Source organism: Podarcis filfolensis (genome assembly GCF_964270895.1).
Source record: "Podarcis filfolensis genome assembly, chromosome: 6".
In the NCBI taxonomy this organism is placed as follows: Eukaryota; Metazoa; Chordata; class Lepidosauria; order Squamata; family Lacertidae; genus Podarcis; species Podarcis filfolensis.
The window spans coordinates 80,186,394-80,213,491 of record NC_139609.1 but is presented as its reverse complement, the minus strand read 5'-3'; the positions used below and the strand labels follow the sequence as shown (position 1 = coordinate 80,213,491).

Below are 27,098 nucleotides of genomic sequence, written 5' to 3'. Positions count from 1 at the left end.
TTTGCAGAAAGCTCTAAAATTGGGCTGTATCTCCTTTTATGTTCTACGTTGGGGGAGCATACATTGAACTGGTGAACAAAAGCAACAGCAACCCACCCCACCTAATAATTAAAGACCTTGTATGTATATGCTACCTGTATGAAAACCGTGAGAGAGAGCAGGGACAGCAGAGAAACAGATGAGAGCAAATGGATTATACTTTGGATGTACTAACACAAAGAGCCTTACATTTGGGCTCACGTAACTAGGGACGCGGGTTGCGCTGTGGGTTAAACCACAGAGCCTAGGACTTGCCAATCGGAAGGTCGGCGGTTTGAATCCCCGTGCCAGGATGAGCTCCCATTGCTCGGTCCCAGCTCCTGCCAACCTAGCAGTTCGAAAGCGTGTCAAAGTGCAAGTAGATAAATAGGTACCGCTCCGGCAGGAAGGTAAACGGCGTTTCTGTGTGCTGCTCTGGTTCGCCAGAAGCGGCTTAGTCATGCTGGCCACATGACCCGGAAGCTGTACGCCGGCTCCCTCGGCCAATAAAGTGAGATGAGCGCCGCAACCCCAGAGTCAGTCACGACTGGACTTAATGGTCAGGGGTCCCTTTACTTTACTTTAACTAGTTGATCAGGAGTAGACAACTGCATGTGCTTAAAATTAATTAATGTGTTTAGCAATTAAGAGTGTTGGACTAGGACCAGTGAGAAGAGGGCTCAGCCATGAAGCTCACTAGCTGACCTCGGGCCAATCATTTGTCTAACCTACCTCGCAGGGTTATTGTGAGGATAAAATAAGGAGCAGGAGGAGAACAATGTGCACCACCCGGAGCTCCTTGGATGAAAAGTATGACATAAACGTGATGGTGATAATAACAATAATGTAATCCCCACTTAAAATGACAAACACAAATGGCTAAAATAAGGCGATATCAGAAAGGATGGGCTATGCAGATAATACTTTTTTAGTCACTTTATATTCTTTTGTATTCATCTGTTACCAGGTCCCCCCCCCCCCAAAAAAAGTTTCTTTATATCCAAAAGCTTTTATCAGCAATGTAGGCATGTTGCATCTCCTAAATCTAAAAATAGCCTAGAGGGGGAAAGGAGTCAAAGAGATCTATTTTGTTATCAATCTTGTGGCAAGTCTTAGCCAGAGCCTGGAGGATGAGGGAGAGAAAAAGATTTACTGCACATTTTATCTTGTTTGGCAGTAAAGGTGACTTTAGACTGCTTGGCAGACTCTGTATTAGTAAGTCGGAAATGTGTGGAAGAGATACTCCCCTGGCTACAGGAACATTTCTCTCTCTCCTTCTCTCTCTGCCTATAATTCATGTCTCTGAATGGCTTTAAACGGTGGTTAGATGAATTCAGATGTGATCGTTCTGGCAGCGGCTGCTACCCAAGGTATCTTAAGTGTCTAGGTTCACAGGCAGGGGAGGCGATTAGCTAAGGGACAACAGCAGAGGCGAGACATCACCTCCATGCTGGCTTTCCCAGAAGCATCTGGATACCCAGTGATGTCCAAGACATTGAACTAGATCAGGGATGGAGAATCTGTGTGACTTCAGATGTTGCTGGACTCCAACTCCTATCATTCCTAGTCATGCTGGTAGGGGCTGATGGGAGGTGGAGTCCAACAACATCTGGAGGGCCGCAGGTTCACATCCCTTAGATCCAGTGAGACTCTTATGATAACTTGAAACCACTGCTACTTGCTCAAGGTGGGGCGCAGGGTTCACTTCCTTGCCATTTGATCCTAACAACAACCCTGTGAAGTAGGTTAGGATGAGAGACAGTGAGTGACTTGTTCAAGGCCACCCCTTGAGCTTCATGGCTGAGTGTGGATTTGAACCCTGGCCTCTCGAGTCCTAGTCCAGCACTCCAACCACTAGGCCACACTGCCTCTCACGCATCGTGCTGTGCAAAATAACTCCTAACCACACTGCCCTGAGCTCCATGGCAGGATACAAATGTGAGAAACAATTCCCTGGTCAGGGGTTTTTAATGTGTGATGCTCTATTGAGTTTCAGTTTGTTGGAAGCTGCCCAGTGGCTGGGGTAACTCAGTCAGATGGGCAGCATATAAATGATTAATAATAATAATAATAATAATAATAATAATAATAATACAGTCATACCTTGGATCCCAAACGCCTTGGTACTCAGACGTTTTGGCTTCTGAATGCCGCAAACCCGGAAGTGAGTGTTCTGGTTTGTGAACGTTCTTTGGAAGCCAAACATCTGAAGAGTCTTCCATGGCTTCCGATTGGCTGTAGGAGCTTCCTGCAGCCAATGAGAAGCCACGCTTTGGTTTCCAAACGTTTTGGAAGTCAAACGGACTTCCAGAATGGATTCCATTTGACTTCCAATGCACAACTGTAATAATAATGGCAAGCCAGTCTATAGCTACAAGAGAGCTACATGAGTGTCTGGATAATCAGGAATCGTCTGAATAGCTGAAGTTCAGATTAAGGAGACCAAGAAGAAGACAGCATATACCACACATGAAAGCAACGGTCCTCAGTGTCTGCTGCATTAGGATCTGTGTAACCGGCGAGAGGTTATGGTGAGTGTAGTGAGACATCACGATGCCAGAGAACAAGATAGCCATGATACCTGGAGAAACAACAGCACAAATCAGATAAATATTATTTCACGTATCAATGCATAACCTTACAAATCTCCCCCCAGCTCTTGCTCATCCCAGACCAATTAGCAAATATCAACACTGCTCTGTGATGCAGAAAAGGGAACAGGGAAAATAAATCAGGAAGTGAGCCCTACTCCACCTTTGGGTGTAAGTTGTTGCATCGACATTGTACAATTAGTTTGGCCAGCTGCCAAAGGCGCCTCAATCATCTGGTTCAACCTGGGCAAACATAGCCAGACTTGTCACTGTCAGGCTTAAAGGACATTTTTATGAGTTCTAAAAGCACAGAAGCTCCTATATATGCAAGGGCTTCCTTATTCCTTTCAAAATTGGAGACAGCTCGGAGGATGGATGCTGATGTTTAGGCATCTTTGAGATTAATGGGAGGCAGTCCCTGCTTATGACGGAGCCTCAGGTTTGTGCTGGAGCTCCTAAAGCACTTTGGATCAGGCTACCGAGCTGCATCACCGTATGAGAGGCTGAACCCACATGTTTTCTGCCTTAGGGGTAGAAAAGCTATAAATCAAAACATCTACAGGCCAGGAAACGGCACCATCTGTCCTTCCACAGCATCCCAGATTTCAGGGGGGAAAGCTTGCAAGAAACCAAGAAGGAAATAAAATATTTTCTGGGATAGCAGATAACGCTGGACTACATACAATCTGTGAATATACTGCTTTCATCATCAACAATATTCTCACCCTTCAATGCAGTTAGTAAGTCAGCTCAGGGGGTGGGAGGGGCAGAATCTGAAGTGGTCCCTTCAAGATGAGCCCATTTATTGTGGCACAAGGTTTCCTGGGTGAAAGCCCACTGAAACTCAGAAAGCACTATTAACTCGGTACTTTCTTTAGCAAAAGCAGTTTAAAGGACTGGTGAGGTTTGGCTACAAGTTGGTTGAGCTGGAATGGAAAAGAATATGGCTCAGAGCAAGTTACTTTGAGCATTATAGCCTTGCCGGTCAGCAAAATTGGTTAGAGCATGGGGCTGATAATGCCAAGGTCACAGGTTTGATCTCCGTATGGGGGCATTTTCTGGCATTGCAGGGGGTTGGACTAGATGATCCATAGGGCCCCTTCCAGCTCTGATTCTATGTATGTATATATGTATGTAGTTTGGGACTTTGAGTCAAGGTTGAAGTCTACTATAATTACAGAAGCCCAATTTTTTTTGAGTTGATGCTTCTTAGTAACTTAGTTTTGAGAGACTATCTTTTTTAAGATTCCAATTTTTAAAACAAAATTTATATAAGATTTACTGCATAACTTGTGATTTATCAAACTAAAGGCATCTTGCCAACTATTCAGCAGGTGAACTCATTCAAGCTTCTACGGAACTGATTTTTTAAATTTATTTTTTCAAGCAGACACAAAAGTGGGTTGAACGTAGCTAAAGCCATGATTCTTTGGCATCTCCCCCCCTCCCAATTGTGACTGTGGTCTCAGAGGCCATCTGAAAGTAAACTGAAGATCCTGAACTATGGTTTTAAAGCTAAGCCCATTGATTCAAAGTCCCTGTGTACTTTCTATGAATTCACAGAGCTGGAGGAAGCAGGCGGAGATATTTTCCAGCAGGGAAATCACCGCATGTACCATCCACGAAAGTGAGATCACACATGACACGTCACCAAACTCCACCTAGACAGCATTTGCCAAGCTCTGAGGAATTTCACTCAGATGTGCAAGTGCTTGCACAAAGGAAATGAAAAACTTCCCATGCAATCAGGACTGGGCTACAGGAACAAAAAGGGGCCAAGCCCCTGCAGCACTAGAACACAGATAGTGATCTGATAGTAGCTGACAGGCTCAGTAAACCTCAGTGTTTCCATAATCCCTTGGCTGATTTTTAAAAAATGCTCAGTTACGTAATAACTCAATTTGCCCAATGTAATTCCTAACACTTCATTAAGTGTTTATTAAATCACTGAATGGGCTCCAAATTTCTAATTATTAATAGTTCCACGGTTTCCCAGATTTCATCTGGGATGCACTGCTACAGAAGGGTAAACATGGGATCATTGGGGTCGCCTCAGGATGGGGAAGTTTTTAAAGAAGGCTGATCGCCGAAGAATTGATGGTTTTGAATTATGGTGCTGGAGGAGACTCTTGAGAGTCCCATGGACTGCAAGAAGATCAAACCTCTCCATTCTGAAGGAAATCAGCCCTGAGTGCTCACTGGAAGGACAGATCCTGAAGCTGAGACTCCAATACTTTGGCCACCTCATGAGAAGAGAAGACTCCCTGGAAAAGACCCTGATGTTGGGAAAGATGGAGGGCACAAGGAGAAGGGGACGACAGAGGACGAGATGGTTGGATAGTGTTCTTGAAGCTACCAGCATGAGTTTGACCAAACTGCGGGAGGCAGTGGAAGACAGGAGTGCCTGGCGTGCTCTGGTCCATGGGGTCACGAAGAGTCAGACACGACTAAATGACTAAACAACAACAGGATGGGGAAGAGCTTGAAAATCCACTCTGCATTCTATGTGCCAATACACAAGTGTTGCCATCGTAAGTGAAATGGAAGTGGTCATCAAAAGAGCTGCTTCATGTCTGCCTTAGATGAATTAGATTCACTGTGTAAGCTGTTAGCAGTCGTCCATCATGCCTCCTATGGAATCATAAAGGAACAACCAGAAAGGGAAGGAATAGGGCACCTCTTACATTTAAAGCAAGATGGATTTCAAGCTCTGATGCTTGAGATGAATGGCAGGCAGGCTTAGATGGAACAGACACATCAGAGAGCCACCATGGTGCAGAGGTTAGAGCGTTAGACTAGGATGTGGGCAACCAGGGTTCGAATCCCCACTCAGACATGAAGCTCACTGGGTGAGCCTGGGCCAGTCATTGTCTCTCAGCCTAGCCTACCTCACAGGGCTGTTGAGAGGATAAAACAGAGAAAGAACTGTATGTGCCATCTTTGAGCTTCTTGGAGGAAAGATGGAAAGAAATGTAATAAGAAGAACTATAAAACTTGTGGCAAATCAAATGGGAGTTTTCTTAAGTATTTGCAGAAAGAATGAGGGAGAATGTTTCAAATTCTATATGCAGAAACCACCACTATTTGACTGTAATCTTTCATACCCACCCACCTGTGAATATAATAAATGCAAATGGACTTATGTCAAGTCACAACCCCCCAGATGCTTTAGAGGAGCACTTAGGCTCCTTACATTACGTTTCATGATGATTAAACATGCATTTCCTTCCAAGTCTTAATTCAAGATCCCTTATTTGGTGGCAGGGGTAGGGGTGGGGAGGAGAGTAAGAATGGTGTTAAAAACAGGAGACTGTGTTCCAAGTTCCATTATATCAGACTCTGGAAAGGGACCTGGGTTTCCTGAAGCACCCTTGTTGGTGCTAATGTAGCATTAGCCTTGGGACTAATGTAACCACACGGGTTACATTATGAGCAAAAAGTGTTGGAACAGACTACAAAGCAGGCTTAGATCAATCAATACGGAGAGCGCTTCCTTGTCTTCTCTTCCTATAGACATGACTGAGTTCAACCAAGAACAGACACTTTATTTATACTACCTGAGTATCAACTTCATACGACGCATGGCTCTTGTACAGATGTTCTTTCTTCTACCTAGAATGTACAGCCTGAGTACACACCCCACCTTGTTCCCTCCCCTGGGTAAAAGTAACTCAGAGCAACACCAGGTTTATATGTATTGGGGATTTAAACCCACTAACCATCCCCTCTCTTTCAGTATCAGACTGGAGGTTGGGTTCCAGGACACAAATAAACCAGTTAGGTAATACCTTCTACCCTGAGCTACTGGGGTAGAACAAAAGCATGCACTGATCTGAAACAGTACATTTCCCCCATTGTGGAGTTCCGCCACAAAATGTACTAGAGCTCAAGCAACCTCCAGAAGTAGCAGAAGAGCTTTTTATTTGGACGCAACATAGCGGACGCAGAGTCTACTGTAGACTCTGTAGCACAAATTTGGCGCATGAGCTCTACAGCCTTTGCAGAAAACTGTGGACAAGAAATATGCCAAAGAAGCAGAAAGTTCTGACGATCCCAACAGACTGTGTATCTTTTTGACAATCTCAAGAGGCCTTGGGCTTATTCGTTTTGCAACTTACCTGAGAGAGAAATGCCTTCTGCAAGTCCGTAGGGAAGATAAGCAAAGATGATCATCATTCCAAACTCCAGGGAAGGAGTTTTCCGTAAATCAATATGCTTCAGCACGTTAATATCAAAGAGTTAAGCAAAATAAAAGAAAGATACGGGAGCAGGAAAATTGGATAAATACAAAAACAGTTCTTTTTTGACCAGAGGAGAACAAGAGGGCTGGTGGTGGAGGTCCCATAGTGAACCAATATATAGGAACCATGAGATATACCCTGTGCAAAGCAGAGTTCTGGTATTCTTCTCTGCATGCTGTATAGTGCAGCGGCAGGCAATGTTGTACACTCCAGATATCCAAGTCCCATCAGCCCCAGCAAACATGACCAATGATCATGGATGGTGGGAGTTGTAATCCAACACCATCTGGAGGGCACCACATAGGGTATGCCTGATATAGTTTCAGGTAGAACAACAGGTGCTGTTTTCCTGCCATGTGGTGATGCTCTGTTGGAAGAATCAAATTTTAAAGGCTCCAAGAAGCAGGGCTGGTCCACTCTGCATACAAATGCCTGGTTTGCACAACACGCTAGGCCAAATCATGGTCTATCAACATCGCACAACTGTCCAGGCTCCTGGAGTGGAGCTTGCAGCCACTTTGCTCCTCACTGGTCCTTTTTGATGCCACATGGCACTAAGCCAAGGTTTGCCCTAGCATGTTGTCCGAACTGGGACAAGTGGCTGGCTAAGCTCTCTCCTCATTCGCCACAAAGTGAAAGCAAGGATTTGTCCATTAATTTCAGTGGATCTACTGTGAATATGACTTAGTAGGATATCCCCCTGTGTTTTTCACCTTGCAAACTACACTGGAATCAGTTTAGGGAAGGACAGTATAATAAATGCTTTACCTAAATAAATAAAATTATTAGAAAGCCTGTGACCCAGAAACATGCATTTTTCATCCAAATCATTCAGCTGTATGATGGTAACAAATAATGTAAGTTGCCTTTTGCCTTAACACATTATTATGCTCCAGAGCTTAGGTTCTACTTTTTGAAATGGAAAAATTTAATAGAAGGGAAACTGAACTACTTGCCTCCTCATTTTTGTTCTTCTGTTATCAGCTGTCAATGATCAAAAGATGAAAAGGTCATCTTCCCACCAACCCAGCTCAACCACAAAGGTTTAATTTTACAAAACAACCCCATTCAGTGTTTGCATTAGGAATGACATGAAAAAGATCCTTTGGCTAAAGTTTGCTTTTTTATAAAAAAAAATCTATTTCTTTATTTACATTAAAAATATACTCTGCCTTTGAAATATACATGCACTGCACTATTTTGAAATCGCCAGCTTGTTTTCCATTTTTTTTCCTCCAGAAATCTTTTGAAGCTGCTTAACTGGTGTTGAATTACATACCACCTGCACTTCCCTGACTTTGCAAGATGAAGTCAGTTGGAGATGAAGTCAAGCATCATTAAAAACGCAAGACTATGTCAGCACAAAGGAGACACAATCTCTGCAACCCTAGATGCGGCTCTAGTGGAGGGACTCTGGAGTTCAAGCTAGTATGGAAAGCCAATTCAGTTTTACATAAATCCTTAATGAATGAGAATGATGGCCCAACAAGCCGTATATACATTTGGGGCTATGATGCACAATTAATCTTTCCCTTTCTCTTCCCCTCCCCCTCCCCCCCCAAGAGTTGAAGGACAACTTACTAAGCATTGAATCATATGAAGCTATAGTGGGAGGGGAGGAATTTCCCCAAATTGGGCAGAAGAATTTCCCCAAATTGGGCAGAAGTGGGGCAGAATCCCTAATCTGCTTATGGGATGTTTTATACATATGAAAACTGGAGCATATGCTAACAAAAATGACCCATTACTGAAAATGGAATTACTGCATTAGGACTAGCACAGCAAACAATCAGCATATTTATACCCCTCTATTAGTATGTGTGATGAGCTATTATACAGTAGCTTATGCCTTAATGAGAGCTGCATAGAAATGCAACTGTTTAATGCGATCCAAAATCAACGCCCACTGGCACTGCTACAATTAAAAACGAAATGGAAGAGAGGGAACAGAATGCCAACAAAAAGGCTTTTGAGGTTTTTGGGTTGTTGTTTTTTTTTAAAAAAGATAATCTCCGTATGAAACATGACCGAGGGTCATTATTAAAATGGAAAGGCATTCTGCTTTATGCATCTGCTTTACTTTACCTAAAAGCGAAGGATATTACTGCAGAAATAAGGCCGGTTAGAGTTCCCAGCGCTGCGGAACCAAAGAACATCTTCAGAAAGTAACCCAAGGCCTGCAGAAAAGTTTGCCATCCACTCACATCTGACGTATGTTCTCTTGTCAAGCCTTCTGCTGTGCTGGGAACAATTAAAAAAAAAAAAAAAGGACAAGGAAAGAGGCTACATATTTGAATCTTATGACTTGCAAGCTCCGCACCATAAAAAACCCCTCATCAACCTCTATTTCTTTGTTGAAACTGCTCTTAAAATGCTTTTACTGTGATATAACAAGTAGAATGTCAAGAGGCATTAAATCAAGTGCTGATGCAATCCCCCCCCCAGGGGGAAACACAACTCTACTGAAAAAACAACAATAATCTGGAAGTCTAGCTTCGCTTTGTGTGATGCTCTTAAGCAATGGTACAAAATAAGCCAGGAAGATGCCTGCTGCAGCAAAATAGATGGGAATATGTCTAAGCAAAGAGGAGATGCACTTTTTAAGACTAAACCCACCAGCAGAAGGCCCAGACACACACACTCTCTCTCTCTCTTTCTGTGTGTGTGTGTGTGTGTGTGTGTTACAATGCTGGATAGATCCTGCCTCCTTGGAAAATATTATCTACGAAAAAAGAAGGTGCTCTTTCCTTTGATCAACAAGGCAGGTGAGAATTTGGGAGGGAAGCATTCTGTGTGTAAGCAGGGATCTAAGGAAAAAGGCAGATCAGGACATTGGAGGTGAATAAAACTGGAAGGCTGAGACCCTTGGGATTATAAACAAAGCATCAGGTCATAAAGCTAAGTACACTTGGGGAATAGGGCTATTTCATATGTTATCTGGAGGCAAAGGGGGGCGGGTCTGACAGCAAAATGCTGCAGCCAAAAATCACAACTCCCTGACAAGCAAAGAGGAACATTATGGCATGTACTTACTTTGTTAACACAATTGAGACAGCATCGTTGAGAATACTTTCCCCAAAGACCAACATGTTAAGCACAGGATCCACATTGAGAGCATTAAAGATAGCAATGGTAGCTACTGGATCGACAGCGGAGATCAGGGAGCCAAAAGCAAAGCTGTACAAAAAGGAATAAACAAAAGTGTTAGCATTGTTTTCAAACTATTTAACGCTACTGTACATGTAATAATAAGCATCGCTGAGCAGTCCTGGGATGCATCAATGGATTAAAAAAATAAATCAGTTTTAACAGGAGTGACTTTTCACACTGGAAGACAACAGCTACCAAAAACTAAGTGGCAATATCCTTTTCAAAATCCTTTTGATCAATCTGTTAAGTGAAATAAACTATTACCAGATCAAATGTGTGTGTCTGTGTGTCACTTTGAACTGATTCTCACCATGTTACTAATTCAAAATGAAGGTTGTGAGCATCCTGGAGCAACCCAGTCAGATGGGTGGGGTACTATTACTACTACTACTACTACTACTACTAATAATAATAATAATAATAATAATGTTTAAGTTTTAAAGAACAGGGCACTGTTAACAAAGAAAGAAGCAGCTGGGAAAGTTCTGCTACCCATTAACTGGCCAAATCTGAGTGAAAACCAGCAGGCATTATCTCGTCAGTGATCATCATAAGCTGAGAAATCATTTACACCTGCTTTTCAGATTTCTCAGCAGTTGCACTTCTGCTTTTGCAAGTACATATTTTTGATCAAACGTCCCTCATATTTAGCAGTAGTGGCTTGTACCTCCTGGGAGGGTAGGACAGAAGGCAAGGAGACCAACAGCAGGTGCAGCCTGAGGCAATGGCAGGCATAGCCAACTAATTCTAGTTTTGTCTCCACCCTCCTCTTTGCTGAGATCTACAAGCATAACACAGAGTTTAAGAAGGAAGAAGTTGATAGGCAGTCCTGCTCCTTGGATTGGTTGTAGGTATGAAGGCATGCAAGTGGGGGCTGGTTGAGGGTAGATCCCGCTTTCCCTAAGGGAGCAGTATTTGCAATGGTTACCCATGCCATTTCTCTTTAGACACAAAGCATCACTATTAAGTGATGCTTAATAACAAGCCAACTGAAACGTTATTAATTAATACAGAACAAAGTGGTGCAAATGAAACTAAGGTGACTTCTTATCCACAATTAATAGACTGGAAGGGCTCGATACAGAATTGTGTCCTCCTTCTCCCGCATCCCCTTCCCTCCCTAAAACAAATTTCCACATTAGCCATAGTTGAGAACTGAATCAGCATGGAATGAGCTGTGGTTGCAGGTAGTTGGGTTCCCACCTTTCGAGGATCTGCCAACCACTCTTCAAATAAGTACCAATTTCATCAAGAGGTATCATTTTGGAGAATCTCTTGCACAAATAATAGATAATGACACAGATTCTGCCAAAAGCTTACCTGTCGGTCATGTTGAGCTTATAAATAACGTCAGCCTAGAGGGGGGAAAGCAACGAAAACAGAAGACTTTTAAAAAATTAACTTTTGTGCTTTTAAAAAACCTGTATTTTTGTGCCATGAAAGAGGCATGCGTCCTAGAAAATTCTGACAAACGAGAACACTTACCAGCACAGCTCATACATCCTAATTAATTTATATACTGCCATAGTGTGAAAAGCAGATTCTGTAAAAGACTGAGAACACTGAAGACCAGATAACTATTTGGCATTACAGGTTATCAGAATCTTAATTTACTGTTCAGAGAACCATAAGGAAGCAGCACAGCTTGCTACAGCAATTTTGTTTAAAAAGTGAACCAAAACATGATCAGGTATAAAAACAAAAAAAAATTTTTTCTTCCAGTAGCACCTTAAAGACCAACTAAGTTAGTTCTTGGTATGAGCTTTCGTGTGCATGCACACTTCTTCAGATACACTGAAACAGAAGTTGCCAGATCCTTCTATATAGTGAGAAGGTGGGGAGGGGTATTACTCAGAAGGGTGGTGGGAATGGGTGATTGGCAGATAGCTGTGATGAGTCTGTTGACGACTCTTAACGACTGCAATAGGTCTTACAGGAAAAAGCAAGGGGTGAGAAGGTGAAAAATGGCTTTGTCATGTATAATGAGATAAGAATCCAATGTCTTTGTTCAGACCAGGTCTCTCCATGGTATTAAGTTTGGTAATGAGTTGCAATTCAGCAGCTTCTCTTTCCAGTCTATTTCTGAAATTCTGCTGCTGCTGGAAAGCTTCTCTTTCCAGTCTATTTCTGAAATTCTGCTGCTGCTGGAAAGCTTCTCTTTCCAGTCTATTTCTGAAATTCTGCTGCTGAATTGCAACTCATCACCAAACTTAATACCATGGAGAGACCTGGTCTGAACAAAGACATTGGATTCTTATCTCATTATACATGACAAAGCCATTTTTCACCTTCTCACCCCTTGCTTTTTCCTGTAAGACCTATTGCAGTCGTTAAGAGTCGTCAACAGGCTCATCACAGCTATCTGCCAATCACCCATTCCCACCACCCTTCTGAGTAATACCCCTCCCCACCTTCTCACTATATAGATGGATCTGGCAACTTCTGTTTCAGTGTATCTGAAGAAGTGTGCATGCACACGAAAGCTCATACCAAGAACTAACTTAGTTGGTCTTTAAGGTGCTACTGGAAGAAAAAAAATTTTTTTGTTTTGACTATGGCAGACCAACACGGCTACCTATATGTAACATGATCAGGTATAGTATTAGACAATACAGTAATCCCACAACTTATGTGTCTATAGCTAAAATTGTCAAAACACACTGGGTTCAATAGCAGGTGGGATTGACAAAGTCCCTTTTCCCGGACACCTGCCTCCTTTCCGCCCTCTGTTTAATTTTTAATTTTTTCCAATGCATACAAGTTAAATGCTAATGAATGTGTCATGGGCTGGTTGGATTCAGAGGAATTATGGGGGGAACCAGCTAGGGAATCCCCAAGGTAAGAAGACTCAGAGCCTGGGGTGTGGTGGTGGGATGAAGACAAGTGGTCAGAGGGAGAAGAGGGAGAAGCCTGGGGGGAGGAGGTGTCGGAAGATGAAGAGGTAACAGGGCTTAGTGAACAGGAAGAGTGTGTGGCAGAGAGAAATCCAGAATCATAAGCTGAAGCAGGAGAGGAGGGAGGCCAAGAGGTAGAGATGAGTCAGGCTAGTGAGGAAGCGTGGGGGTCTCTTCCTCTTGCTGTGATCAACTTTGCTCCCCATTGCTCCCCCAGGACCAGTAGAGGCATGAAGCAAGAAGAACAAAGACAGGCATGCTGGCACAGTCTCAGATTGCCTGGGGATAACCCTGGAGAGAAGGAGACTTAGGCAGCTGTGGGAAGGTGGGGACCTTTAGTCTCTGCAATTGCTTCATAGGAGCAAGGCCAACTGAAGGGACTTGCTGTGCTCATTAGACATGGCACTGCTGTGTAGATCCTGTTTTTCTAATAAAGAGTTAACTTCACCTATTCTGTGTGATTTAAAGCTGGTTCGCTTCTGGCAAAGTGTTATTTTGACACCTAGAGAAGGGTTGGTGGAACATTTCCAACTCAAGAGCTATATTTCCTCTTGGCTAACCTTCTGAAGGCTGCATGCCTATGGTGGGAGGAGCCAGAGGCAAGAAGTGGGTGGAGCAAAGGGTGTGACAGAAGTTAACCAAGAAAGTGCCGGGGGGGAGCAGACAGGCAGACAAACCCTCCATCTAGGCAAACAGGGGAATTATGTACACATTATTGAGGTGGACACAGAGCAGGGCCAAGGGGGCCTGGCATGAGTCCTAAGGGCCAGATACAGAGGCCTGGAAGGATGCATTTGGCCCCTGGGCCTGAAGTTTCCCATGCCTTCCCTAGAGCACATTGCACAAAATAAAGAGGGCCACAGAATGCTATATATTGCCATCATGCTTAACATAAAATAGAATAAAATGTAGTATGACATAGAATCATAGAACTGTAGAGTTGGAAGGGACCCCAAGGGTCATTTAGTCCAACCCCCTGCATTGCAGGAATCACAGCTAACATAAAACGCACAAGAGTGGGATGCTAACAGAAATAAATGGATCATAGAAGCCTATGGAGAATGAGGTGGTCAAGAGATGCTTTACTGAGGTGAATCAGAAGACCACAGAAGGACTGATCCCCTGCTGACTACAACAAATGATAAATTACAGGGTGCGAAAATGGGCGGTGGTGGTTTTCTTGGCACATTTGGAATCAAACTGGACAAGACATAAGAAATCTATTAATAGATATCCTGGTATTTCCTTAAAAGGGGAGGAGAGAAGCAGCTACTGACGACAGGAGGGAGATTAGAGTAATAGCACTGAGGGAAGGGGCTTAAGCCTTTTGTCTACACAATTTTCCTAAAATAAATCCTCTCTCCTGAAACTGCTATTTGCCTCATTGGGAAACATGTCTGGGTAAATGCAAGACTTAAACTTGGTATGGGACAATGAATGTGACAATGCTGTGATCGGTGAAGGGGCTCGAATGAGGAGACTAAGCTATCCACTTAGGTTATGCAACACTTTTAATGAGGGACGGGGGAAGATCCGAATTAATTAAAATATATCTGCAAGGCAACAGTAAAGAGCATATTTGCTTGCAGAAGCATGAGTCGTAAGCAGAACAAGCAAATTACTTGCTCATACTTTGCAATGTTCATAATATAAGCAAGCTCTTATACAAGAAACAGATCTGAAGGGCAAAAGCAAGGAAGATGTATGACCACTTGAAAAAGCAGAGACAATGGCCTGGTTCTCCTGCGACATTAAATCGTGGTTAAAATAAGCTATGCCACTGAAATCACAAGCACTACGCTCCTTCTCCACTCCTACTGGGAAAGAAGCTGTGGTCTGGCTTGTGTTACCCGAACCTTGTTTCACTCAAACTACGAGCACTAAGTGGCTTCCCTTGTGGTCTGTTTGGGATGAAACAAACCATCATCCTGCGTTCAGAAAAAAGAATAAGCCAGACCATGCAGAGGCAGATTTAGGGGAGCGCAAAACCTGTTCAGTCGCACTGGGTGCAGAGCCTCAGGGGCACCACAACTGTGAGTTAGACTGGAGGAGCATGAGAGGAAGGGCAGGGGGCGCTGAATTTTGAACAGTTGGTTCTTCCTGCTTAAGTGCAGGACCTTGCATCTGTCCCAACTGAAATTTATTTTGTTACCTTTGGCTTACAATTGTAAATTTACAGACATTGCATTGCAATGATTGGTTTTATTCAAGGTGTAAAATACCGCATTTTTCCGGCTGTAACAGTATTTTATATATTGCCCTGGGTGCCTAAATGGCAGAAACGATATTATTATTATTATTATTTGGCAAACAAATGAAAAGCCTGTCAAAGAACACAACGGGAAAGTGATATGAAAAGTTGACTTATACAGTGGTACCTTGGGTTACATACGCTTCAGGCAACATACGCTTCAGGTTATAGACTCCACTAACCCAGAAATAGTACCTCGGGTTAAGAACTTTGCTTCAGGATGAGAACAGAAATCGTGCTCCAGCGATGCGGCAGCAGCAGGAGGCCCCATTAGCTAAAGTGGTGCTTCAGGTTAAGAACAGTTTCAGGTTAAGAACGGACCTCCGGAACAAATTAAGTACTTAACCCGAGGTACCACTGTAATGGCTCCCTTGCAAAGACTGCTGGACACATTGAAAAGTCTCTCTCTTTCTCCTCTGTGTACAATGGCCCTCTGGGATGCCGTAGTCTAGGGCAGGGTTGACTTAACCATGATGCTAGGTAAGGATTCAGTCCCTGGTGCGGTGTAATTAATTACCAGGAGTTCCCCAGTGTGAAAAATTTGCTTTCTTTCCCTTTGCCCTGGGATTTATTAAAAGTCTCTGCAGTTCAGAATACAGTAGCTGCTTAAAGTAGCATAAGGCAGAGGAGCAACTACTGGGTGGTATACAACATTAGTCATACTCAGACTCAGTGAAATCAATGGGCTTAGGTCCATTGATTTCAGTGGGCCTACTCTGAGTATAACTAACATCGGTTATCACCAGCAGTTTCTTTCTCATGTAAAATACCAACATGGTCAGCATGAAAAGCTGAATGCAGTGGTACCTCGGGTTATGAACTTAATTCATTCCAGAAGTCCGTTTTTAACCCAAAGCGTTCTTAACCCAAGGTGCGCATTCCCTACATAGGCCTCCTGCGGTCCCGGAAGTGGATCACGTTCGTATCCCGGGGCAAAGTTCGCAACCCGGGACACCTACTTCCGGGTTTGTGGAGTTCGTAACCCAAAGTGTTCGTAAGCAGGACTGTTCGTAACTCGAGGTACCACTGTATCTGTAATATGTAAGATGGAGATGATAACTTGTTGAAAGTGCTTCTGAACAGTCAGTAGAGCATGAAACCCAGGGTTGTGGGTTCGAGTCCCACATTGGGCAAAAGATTCCTGCATTACAGGGGGTTGGACTAGATGACCCTCATGGTCCCTTCCAATTCTATAATCCTATAATTCTATGAATGTCCAGGTGGGGGGTGGGGTTCGAGAGGAAAAGGAAGGGAATATTCTAATATGCCATCAAGTTACTCTAAAATTTCTGTATACACACACCTATGAAATTTATCTTTAAAAAAAGTATTTTTTTAAAAAAAGAATTTCCTCAGCACTTCTGGATATTTCTCCCTTGCTTTTTGCCCCTGTGGGAAGGTAGTTCTCTCGTTTCTGAATCCCTCATGTCATTCAGCTTGGCCCTATTCCTAGATCAACATCACCAAAGACACTTTGATCCTGGTACGATGCAACATTCAGTCCAAGAGGGAATGTGGATTTCTGAAGGTTGTGTCTGACATTACACTGATCTGCTTGACAAATCAGCCAGAGTAACAGCCCCGAATGTCATCACAGCCAAACACTATGCTGACCCAAGTCTGCTTCCTAGTTGTGTGTCTGAGATGCCAATCTTTCCAGCGCCACAAAGTCTCGTGTCTTCAGCCATTTCTTTCCACAATCCTGTATGTGGGTCAAAGGACCCAGCCCTTGGCAGCGGCCCAATATTTCACACCACAACAAACAGCATGCACTCAGGCGACCTCACCTGACCCAAGAAGTAAATTCCTCCACCGACAATGAAAGCCGAAATTGCTGTCCCAATCACAGAAAACAGAGTGATGGAGCCGATGTTCTGAAAGAAGTTGCCCTAAAAACAGGTGGAGGGGAGGAACAAACAATAGTGAGTTTAGAGAGGACTTAAATCTGGGTGAGGAATCATCTGGGTTCAGATCCGGAACCTGGAAGCTCAGCCTCTGAACGCATGAAGTAATCATAAAGAATAATGTACTGGAGAAGCACAGAATGTGTTTGCCCATGAGTAAATAAACAGAGCTCAGCCATGCATGGCTAGGATTAGCAGACAGGGCTTTCAGAACCTGGGGCGCTGACTTTTAGGAAGGCCTAGCATCTCATGTTCTTAGAAGCTAATTGCAAAGTGCAGACACTTTTTCATTCTATTAGAGCAAACAAAGAACCAAGTGCTTTCACAACTGTTTGGTTTTAAAGCTGCTGGGGCACTTACATGCCCCACCCTGATGAGAGCAATCAGTGTGCAGAAACAGGGCTTACTCCAAGATGAAATAGACTGTTCCCACCCACCTCGCCCAACAAACTGCCTGTGTAGCCGATGCAAGGAGGTACAATCTTGGCACTTCCCTTCCTCAGATCAGTAGTGATATGATTATTAAATGCATTTGAGCCAGACTAAGGTACTCTCTTTCCCCTACTTCAGGAAGCACTCTGGAATTCTGCCCTGTTGGAATCTTTCTTTAGTGGATCTAGTGGAATCTTGTGGACTGCAATGCTGGTATTGGGCATGGAGATAGTCAGGCCTTGCAACAAAGGACTGAACTAGAACGCTCTTTGGTTTTGACTTTTTTTTTATCAAGGCATAAGTAATGAAGGCATGGTAATGAAAGATACAAGCCTCAATATCAGGATCACCCAAGTTCTTCTCTTAAGGGCTGGTTGAAACATGTATGAATGGCCCATCACATCATTGAGGTACCATGATGAGAAATCAACATTCTGTCTTTCCCAAGAGTTTCCAGCACTTTAGTAGCTAAGTGATGTGTGAGCCAACCCTCAGATACACTTGACATAAAATGATGAAATTTTAGTGAATGTCTCCTGTCAACTCCAATGTAGCTGTAATCACAGCACTGCCCAAAACACAAGCATAGCTACAAAGGATCTACGATTTCTCACCTTGTGTAATGAATACCCAGATTCAAATATAATTGGCGGAAGTAAAAGAAGGAAAAACATATTTGGGCGAAACATTTCTTCTTCCTGTAAAATACAGCAGACAAAAAGATATATGACAAGGAAATTTCAAAATTTGTAATTAAAAAGATAGCACATCTGGAACAAACAAACCCAACTCCAGCTTTTTTGAAGCGTCTACCAAAATGGGAATATTTTAAGAAACAAATACACCAGGAAAGGAATTTTATATTAATCTGCCTCAAAACCCACCATGAAGAGGGCTTTGGGACAGCAAACATCCTCAGGATTACCTTTAAATTGCCTTTCATTCAATTGCTGAAAAAAGGAAGCACAATTTGAATTGCTACATCCAAATAAATAGCGAGGGAAAGTGAGCCTACTGTGCCGCAAAAAACTACATTTCACTATGGGAAATACTGAAGCATTCTTATCTTTGGCTTTCAGAATCAGAAATGCAATCAGTAATAAGTGGAACTTTAATATGGATGTGGAACTGTGATGGGTTCTGTCACTGATGGTCACAGATGTGCGCTATCTACATTGACAAAGGTGGCTTCCATAATATGGAAAGTCCTCCTTCCACAGGGTGGAGGCCACAACAGGTGCAGAAATTCCAGGCAGAGATGAGATACAGGAAATACATTGTTCTTGTAGCTCAGCATCTGCACTGGTTCCTTATAGAAAGTAAGCATGTTTCAAAAGGCTTGCTTTGACCAAGAAGTCTTAAATGCCACGTTTTACAGTCCACAGGTACCACCCCTTTCCTAAAGCCCAGTCACGACACCTACCATCAGCTGGGAATACTCTTAATGGCATTTTATTGGTGAACTATAATGGACTATAAAGCAGCATGGTCACTTCTTGGTCCAGAGCTAAGAGATTTCCCTTTCTCTGACAAACACTAAAGAAAGAGTGTTCATTCTGACCCGTTAGATTTTATCTGATCTATACTGAGCATCTGTTTGTGGGGATATTATGTAACAATGAACGTTCATCCTGATATGCTTGCAGGGTGTTTGTATGTCTTCCCTTCATCATCCATTCATCCCACATTGTTCAAAATTTCTCCATCACTTTCCTAACCGGAAAAAGTCGATTTCTTTTTTCAAGTGGATTTGTAGTGCTAGAGTGACAGAGTACTTTAATCCTCTTTAATTGTTCCAGCTTTATGTGCCTGAACCACCACCCCCCCCAAACACAAAATAGCGGAGGCACCCTAACCAGCTCTCTGAGGCTGCATGACCCAAGCAACAGATTCACACTCATTCTTCAGGGGCCATAGAGTAGTAATACTACATAGTTAGTAGCAGTACTAAGGCTGCTTCCCCTTTTTCTGCCCAAACCCACTAAGGGAAACAGCTACATAAAATACACAATCTATAATGGTCCAGCACTGAAACCTCAAGTGTTTTCAGCGTTGGCACAGGTGGAGATCTCACCAGGGAGAAAGGCAACAGCAAAGGAACTAGTCAATAGAGAGGGGTCAAAAAGAGTCACTCCATAGTTAAAATGAAGGACAAGATAGTGGCTCTAGGGCAGAGTGGGGAATCAGGGAGGGTGTAGTAAGGCGTTTTGAAACTCAGAATTGTGGCTCCAGGTCAAATCCTCAAATACTAAGTTATTCAGTGATCCACAAAGCTACACAGGAAGGACTAACAGCTGCTTTTTCCTCCAAATATTGCAAATCTCTGATATTAATATAATTGATGGAGCTTAAAAGCTCACATATTGTGGGTGTTGGGGAAAAAGCTTAACTCAGACAAATTGGTTTTAAACAGTCATTTGCCACACTTTCTGTTTTTTAAATGCTGCAAGCTGACATCAGCAAAACCATTTTGTCAATTTCTCATGGCTTTCTCCCGCATTTTATATTTACAAGTGCAACATTTGTACTGGAAATTACATAGGGCTGCAGATTTTTAAAGTGCTGACTTTTAAAGTCCGTCATTCCAATTGAATATCAGGCTTGTAAAGTGCTGATAACCCTTTTTTAAAAAAGAGCTGAACACATTTTGTGATTTGAAGTAGACCACATTTTTTATTATGATTCTTAAAAAAGAAATCTAAGCAACTAGGTATTGTTATATAACCATTACAGGTGGGTTGGAGAATTGAATCAAATGGATGGAAAAGGAGATATAGTGATATAAAAAGTGTAGAGAGAATTGTCTCATTGTCTAGACAGATTATTTCCTGTTTCACAGTGAAGAGCTATTTTGCACCAGGGGGAAGTGAAAGTTGCCCATAAAAATAGAGAAACCCAATACTTTAATATAGTTGGGATTAAGGACCAGGGTGTCCACCCCAACCCTAATGTCAAAAACTCTATTATAGCACCCACCTTTTACAATGCCCACCCCCAGGTAATTAATGAGGTGGAGACAGTAATCACTTTTAAACACCTCTTAATCCCTTCCCAAAGCCATCAAAAAGGCCATCCCCACATCCTGTGGCAAGGCAATTCCATAAAGTAATGACGTCTGCCGCTCCAAGTAAGATCCCCAGCACCTCCAGTTTAAGGTAACAGGACCACAAAATATTTCTTGGGAGATTCTGGAGAGCTGCAGTTAGGCAAAGCAGACAACACTTAGATTAGCACTGATCTGTTTGTATGCAAACTTCCTTCCCTAGCTGTTTCTGAAACTAGACAAAAACGGAGTGGGTCAAAGCACTGTGTAACTGCAGCAGCCTGTAGTGGGGAAACTGAAGCCCAAGAGATGCTTCTGAGATATAAAAAGTAGTAGTTAAAGGTATAAAAGAGCATGGAGCTGGTTGGGAGCTGGCAGTACTTAAAGCAGGGGTGGGAAACGTTCAGCCCATGGACAAAACTTGGCCCGCCGAGGCAGTTTTCCCCAAACCATGCCCAGTTGCCCCACAACTTATGACTTATGTGGCACCAAACGTGATGTCATGCGAAGCCGTGGCTGTTGCACAGAGAATTCAATCCTGCTTGGTTCAGATGCACCAGCCGGTGCACAGCCGGTGGCTGGTGTGCCCAAAACAGGTAGGGTTGAACCTAAGTGCATATGCCTTAAAGGAACATGCTGGACAGTTTTTAGCTACTGGATTTTATTTTTCATTCATTGATTTGGCTCGTTTTTAGCAGCATTTCCAGGTTGGCTAGAGATGAAGAGGGCCCAGTTCAGCTATGTCGGAACCGTAAGTGACAACTTGTGCTGCCTGCCTCCTATCCTCTCCTGCATCTGGGCAGGAGGGAGGGAAGGAGAGAGAGGAGACTGTTGAACTGCGGGAAGGAAAATGAGCTGCAACTAGAAAATTATTAGGAATGGGACACACATCTCTCATAATGATAAAATCTGTGTAGCAGGGGTGAGGGTTGGTGCAGGCAACTGCATTCCCCTTTCCGAGTCCCCTGGACTAGCCCAATGCTTCTTAAATGGTGATGCCCCAGGCAGCCGCTGCTGCTACTGCTTCTTTTGTTGGGCTGGGATGACCAGTGCAAGATTCGTCCTGCTTCAGGGATACAAAGCAAGGAACCCTAAGTGGCACTTCTTTGGCTTGCTTAAATTAAGCGCAGCATAAAATATATGGTAATAAAAACCAAGAAGTTTAAAATGTTGTCGGAGTACCTTCCAGTTGGCTAGCTTTTGAGCTTCTATAATTTTTATAAATGCTCCCATGAGGATACCTAAAAGGAGAGAGAAAAGCACAATGTGAAACATGAAAAGCCAGGGCTCCAGGAGATGCACAGCCTTATGGTATTCCCTGCCACCTCATATCCAGGAAATCCCTGCAACCCAGAAAGAAAAAAAGGGAGGCTAAAAGGAGATCTCTTGCCCTCAGTTCCCCTATTGCAAACTTGAAACAACCACCTGGTAGCCTGTCTGCAGAAAACAACCTCCTGCTTCAAAACATTTAGCGGAAGAAGAAGTCATTGTTCTACTGGATTGGTAATGCCTTGGTTTCTCTTCCTTGATAGTTCATTCCTTCTTCCTCTAAACTCTCAAGGAAGGAACCTTCTAACTCCTCCTTCTAACTTAGTTGTTCTTAAACTTTTTTCTCTGGGCCACACTTTCAGAATAAAAATTTGCTTGCCCCACACCAATTTTTCATTGATAAAAAATGCATTGGAAAACAAAAAGAAACAACTCCTAGCAATGCTTGATTTATAATATAGAACACAACCACTCCATAATATGAACACCCAGAAAATACAAAACAATGCCACTGCATAAGAACATAACTCATTCCCAAAATATAATTATAAACGAGCCTCTTACATGTGTACCTTACGTATGCAGACAAACTCAATGTGAGGCGTCAACTTGTTTGAGAGGTGATCTCATTTACCTTAGGTCTAATTTGAGACAAACTCATATCCTCATCAACACAAAGAAATCTCTCTCATTTCTGAACTTTCATATTTCTGAACTATAAAAGTTGAAAACTCCTGTTCACCCACAATATGTTGGACAGAATTGCAGAATAGCCAATATTCCTGCTCTAATTTTGAAAAAAATATCTATCCATATGCTGTTGTATCTGTCTGTCTGCTTGTCTGTCTATCTACACAAAACTACACTACACAACACTATTTAAATGTTTCTTTGATTGTCCTTGAATCTTCCCACTACACTTGCCATCCCCTCCTGCCTCACCTTTTGAGAACCACTGTTCTAACTCAACTGAGATATCTGCAGGTCTGTGTGGCACCTATAGTTTGTACAAGATTCCGCCCTCCCCCCACATAAGTGAAATCATGTAAATCCCCTCCCTCTAATCACCATTTTGGCCACTCCATCTTTTCAATCCACACAGAAAATACTGTATCCCCAAATATCCAAAACTAGAATTGAAGTTCTGGGGCTGACAGGAGGCTGGAGGACGCAAGGGAAAGCAGCTACTGCTGCTGAGCTACTCCACACATCAGCTGTCAGGCGTGGAGGCTGAGCAGCGTAAACAAAGTCCTGCTGCGCCTCTGATCTCTTTGGGCTCTGGGGAGAGTCTTCTTGCAAGCCACGAGGCCTCTCTAGCCCTCTCCCACCATTTCCGGGTTTGAATTCAATCATTTATTTATTTCCTGATGCTGCTTGCGCACGAGGCAATCACACATAAGTGTGGGTGGGAGAATGCTTGGATTTACTTCAACACAGAAAAGCATGTGTTAGGATGCAGGAGCAATTCTTTATTCTAACTCTGGAAGATATGGTTTGAGAACTGGAAGTGAGAGTTTGGAAGGGTAGTTTTTTAGAAGAGGCAGATGCCACTCTGACCTACAGAAGTGATCAAAAGAGCACCACATGAACTGCTCCTGATGAATGTGTTGTAACGCAATATACTGTGAAAATATGAAGCTTGTTTGTCTTTCAGGGACAACCTTCTAAGTATAGGATGAACCCTTAAAAGATTGCAACGAAAGGGGGGGGGGGAGAAGTGCAGCTACAAACCAAAAAGAAAGCAGTGTGTGATGCAACAGAATTTTTCTCTTAATCTTTTAAACACAGGAATAAGAAGAAGCCCAACTTATATTTACTTGTGGGAGGCATTTCTTTTCCAGCAGGCCTTTGGGTAACTGTGTGTTCAAGACTGAGTTGTTGCAATATTTTGTGGATTTTCATTTTAAACAGCATTTTTGTTTTATCTGCTTATGCTGTTTGTTGTGATCCACCCCAAGATCACATGTGACGAGGCACAGGTTATATAAATCTTACAAATAAAGAAATAGTTGAGAAGCAGAAGCTATGAGGGGCTGATTCTCACTAATTCCAGCAAAGTCATCCTTCCTCCAAGGAACATACAACCAAAACCAGTCAATCAAATGGAACAGTGTCAACTGAGCCTTTTCCAATCTACCACTTTCCAGATATTCATAGAATCTTGGAATCAAAAGGGACCCCAAGGGACCCCTGTAATGCAAGAACCTTTTGTCCAGTGTGGGGCTTGACAACTACCCCTTCATTTCAGAATTGTAGGCAAGCTTTCCATATACCCTGCAAACTTAAAACAGGTTAGGCTTACTTTGCCTTTAAAAATTGTTAACAAGGCTTTGGTCATGTTTGCATTTCATAGGCTGGAAGAGAAGACCTACATTTCCAAACTTGACAGGCCGTGTCGAACAGCTCAATCTATTTCCCACAACCCACAGTGCTGAGAAGAGTTTGCTTTTTTTTTTTTAATTAAGAAGTCTAATGAAATCAGAGAGATTGCAACTGAAGAGTTTCCTAGAACATGATGCCCTGCAGGCATTTCCATGGAAAGCTAAAAAAGGTATGCATGTAAAATGGGACAGGTGAGCTTATTTTGGAATGGGTGGAATCTCCTAGCCAGCAGGAAGGATGTGACAGAAAGCAAATCCACAGGAGAAACCAAGAATATTGCTTAAGCAATAAGATTCAGCAACTGATAGGAAGGTATCTGAATTTAGCCATGTAACCTTCTGCCTAGTCACTGGCTGGCAAGCTTTTATCGAGAAACAAAATGAGAGACAACTTGTTCCAAACTATGTTTGATGTGTCACTTCTGCACTGAGTGAACTGTGGGAAATGTCATAACATAGCTGATTGCTTGAAATCTCAAGAGTGACACATTTTCCGTAACTGTTCATAATTAATGCTTTCGTTCCCCATACACATTTTACTTTAATCTCTTATGTATTACGCATTCATCTGTCGAAGAATAGAACCTGCTACATTAAGCCTGTTCAACCAATTTTCAAACCTGCTGCTAAACACACACACTTTGACATACCAGCTGTTATGATACCAACTTCTTTTGTAAGCTTTTCAAAATGCTCCAAAACACATTTAGCCTGGGACAGACCAGAATGTGGATAGGAGACCAAGTGCAAATCCAACATAGGTTACCACAAATTCTGCCTCAGGCAAACATAAAAACCAGCCAATTAAAAAAAACCCAGTAAAATCAATTAAATACTTTCCATCAACCATATTAAAGTGGTTGTTGCTTTTTTAAAAAGAGGGACCAGCAAAATTCACAAGGCAGAGGTTCAGAAACAAGATCTGAGTGCTTAGCAATGCTCATCACAAAGGAAAGAATTAGAAGGCCCTCAGTTGTTCTCCAGCTCAGATTGGAAGCCAAATTAGAGAAGAGGTCTCAGTTTAGCTCCCCATTCAGTCCCAAAATAGCCGGTGCGGAGCAAATAGTGGTTACCGCTGAGTAACTTCTTGCCTCAAGGAGTCTACAAACATAGGAAGCTGCCTTTTGCCCATCAAACCCAGTGTTTGTACTCCTGGGATCTCAAGCAGGATTCTGACCCATCACTTAATACCTGACCCTTTTAACTGGGTTTTAAGTGGTTGAAACTGGGACCCTCTGCATGCAATGCATGTGCTCTAGGATGGAGTTAAGGTCGCCCAGCTATCCCATCCCCCCAGCTACATTCAAAGCTGCAGCTTCTTTCAAATATCCCCATTGATTTCAACAGGGACTTTGGACTGGCTCGTAAATAAGCTCAGCAATTTACAAATTCTGAGGGAAGCGGCTGGTTTTATTTCTGTGCTAACCCAATGTGGTCCATGAGGAACCATTCCTAGTAATATTCAGTAGTAACTGCACCATTACAGAGCACTAGAAAAATTTGCACACACAGAGGCTTAAGAGGGCAGAAGCACAAGAGACTAATTGGATTAGCACTTCCACCACTTTGACTAGAATAGAGGTCTTCAATGGTCGCCTTCTGCAATACTGCAATGGGATATCTTGAATGCAGGGGGAAAGTGTATTCAGCTGAACCAGGGCAAGCCCAAGACTATTTGCTGCCTGTGGAAAAGGACAGTGTAACACTACAGCCCCAGTCCACTTACAGAAGGCAACAGGACTAGCAACCAGCACCAGCCCATGTGGTGGGAACTGTTTTTCCAACACTAGCTTCGCTGCTGCATACATGGATGGGGCTGGGTGGTGGCGAGGCTGGGGCTGTGTGCATGCCCCAACAGATCCAATCTAACACTCCTGCCAATGTAACTATGCAACTCCAGCTACACCCAGCTCAGGTACGTAGTGGCGACGGTGGTGTTGGGATGGTGGCTCTGCCCCCAGCACGTGCACCACTAGTGCTGCCAGCTGAAACTTAATGCAACCTCCAAAATGAGATAGCATCCTCCAGAGCACCTAAGGCAGCGTGCTAATTATGGTGACCAAGGATAGGCCATGTGGCTACACCAAGAACCTGCCCCCTGAGGCAGTCACCTCCTTCTGCCTAATGCTAGGCTGACCCTAAACTGGACCTCTTAGGATGATGGCAAAATTATAACCAGATTACCTTGCAATGTTACCAATGGTAAGGAGTTTGGGAGGAAGAAACTACAGTAGTACAAGGAAATAATAACAATAAAAACCAAGCTCTTAAATGACAATGAATTTTATCCCTCGAAGGTCATGCAAATAACATATCTTGAGCGTAGAACGTAAGCGTTCCTGGCATGCAAATTTGGATCTCTTTGGCAGAGGGAGTTCGTAACAACCCTTATTGTGAAACAGTGGTTGGACCCGGAAGCCAAATTTCCAGTAAAGAGTCGGGAGGGAAAAGAAAAACTCATACCCTGCTTATTCAACAAGTAAACTGCTTTGAAGTCAGGATCCTGTTGATACAACACTAAAAATGTTACAACATACAGGATTCCTGAGGAAACTGAGAGGAGAACTTGCCCGAAACGTAATCCTTGCATTCCTCCCTCCAAATGAGGTCGCAATCAGTATGAACATAAGACTCCTACTGAAGGAACTTCCAGGAAAATTCGTGCAAATAAAAGTTAATAAGAAAAAGAAGAACTTGATGCTCTCACACTAAGGGAATTAAACAAAATGCTCCTTTGTTTAGAATTAAAAGTTGCTTACATCCCGTCTTCCTTATAAATGTCTATCAAGATAGTAAACTCAGCAGAATATGTCACGTCTGTTCTATAACCACTAGATGCAAGATTCAGGTAGGTGGCCGTGTTAGTCTGATGCAGTCGAAATAAATAAATAAAATTAAAAAATTGTCCAGTAGCACCTTAGAGA

At 42.9% G+C, this 27,098-nt stretch overlaps 1 protein-coding gene across 5 annotated transcripts in view; it reads right to left on the bottom strand.

Moving 5' to 3' along the window:
• Nucleotides 1-27,098, bottom strand: part of SLC9A8 (solute carrier family 9 member A8) — a 56,459-nt gene that overhangs the window by 9,046 nt on the left and 20,315 nt on the right. For 3 of the 5 annotated variants that reach the window (XM_083618731.1, XM_083618732.1, XM_083618735.1), the window contains exons 4-11: nucleotides 21,707-21,765; nucleotides 18,096-18,179; nucleotides 16,933-17,034; nucleotides 11,321-11,355; nucleotides 9,884-10,027; nucleotides 8,953-9,091; nucleotides 6,728-6,833; nucleotides 2,483-2,599 (exon numbers count right to left, since the gene is read on the bottom strand). In XM_083618731.1, coding sequence (XP_083474857.1) covers nucleotides 2,483-2,599; nucleotides 6,728-6,833; nucleotides 8,953-9,091; nucleotides 9,884-10,027; nucleotides 11,321-11,355; nucleotides 16,933-17,034; nucleotides 18,096-18,179; nucleotides 21,707-21,765 — 786 coding nt within the window. The remainder of the gene's footprint in view (nucleotides 1-2,482; nucleotides 2,600-6,727; nucleotides 6,834-8,952; nucleotides 9,092-9,883; nucleotides 10,028-11,320; nucleotides 11,356-16,932; nucleotides 17,035-18,095; nucleotides 18,180-21,706; nucleotides 21,766-27,098) is intronic. The other 2 variants (XM_083618733.1, XM_083618734.1) reach the window with 1 other exon arrangement.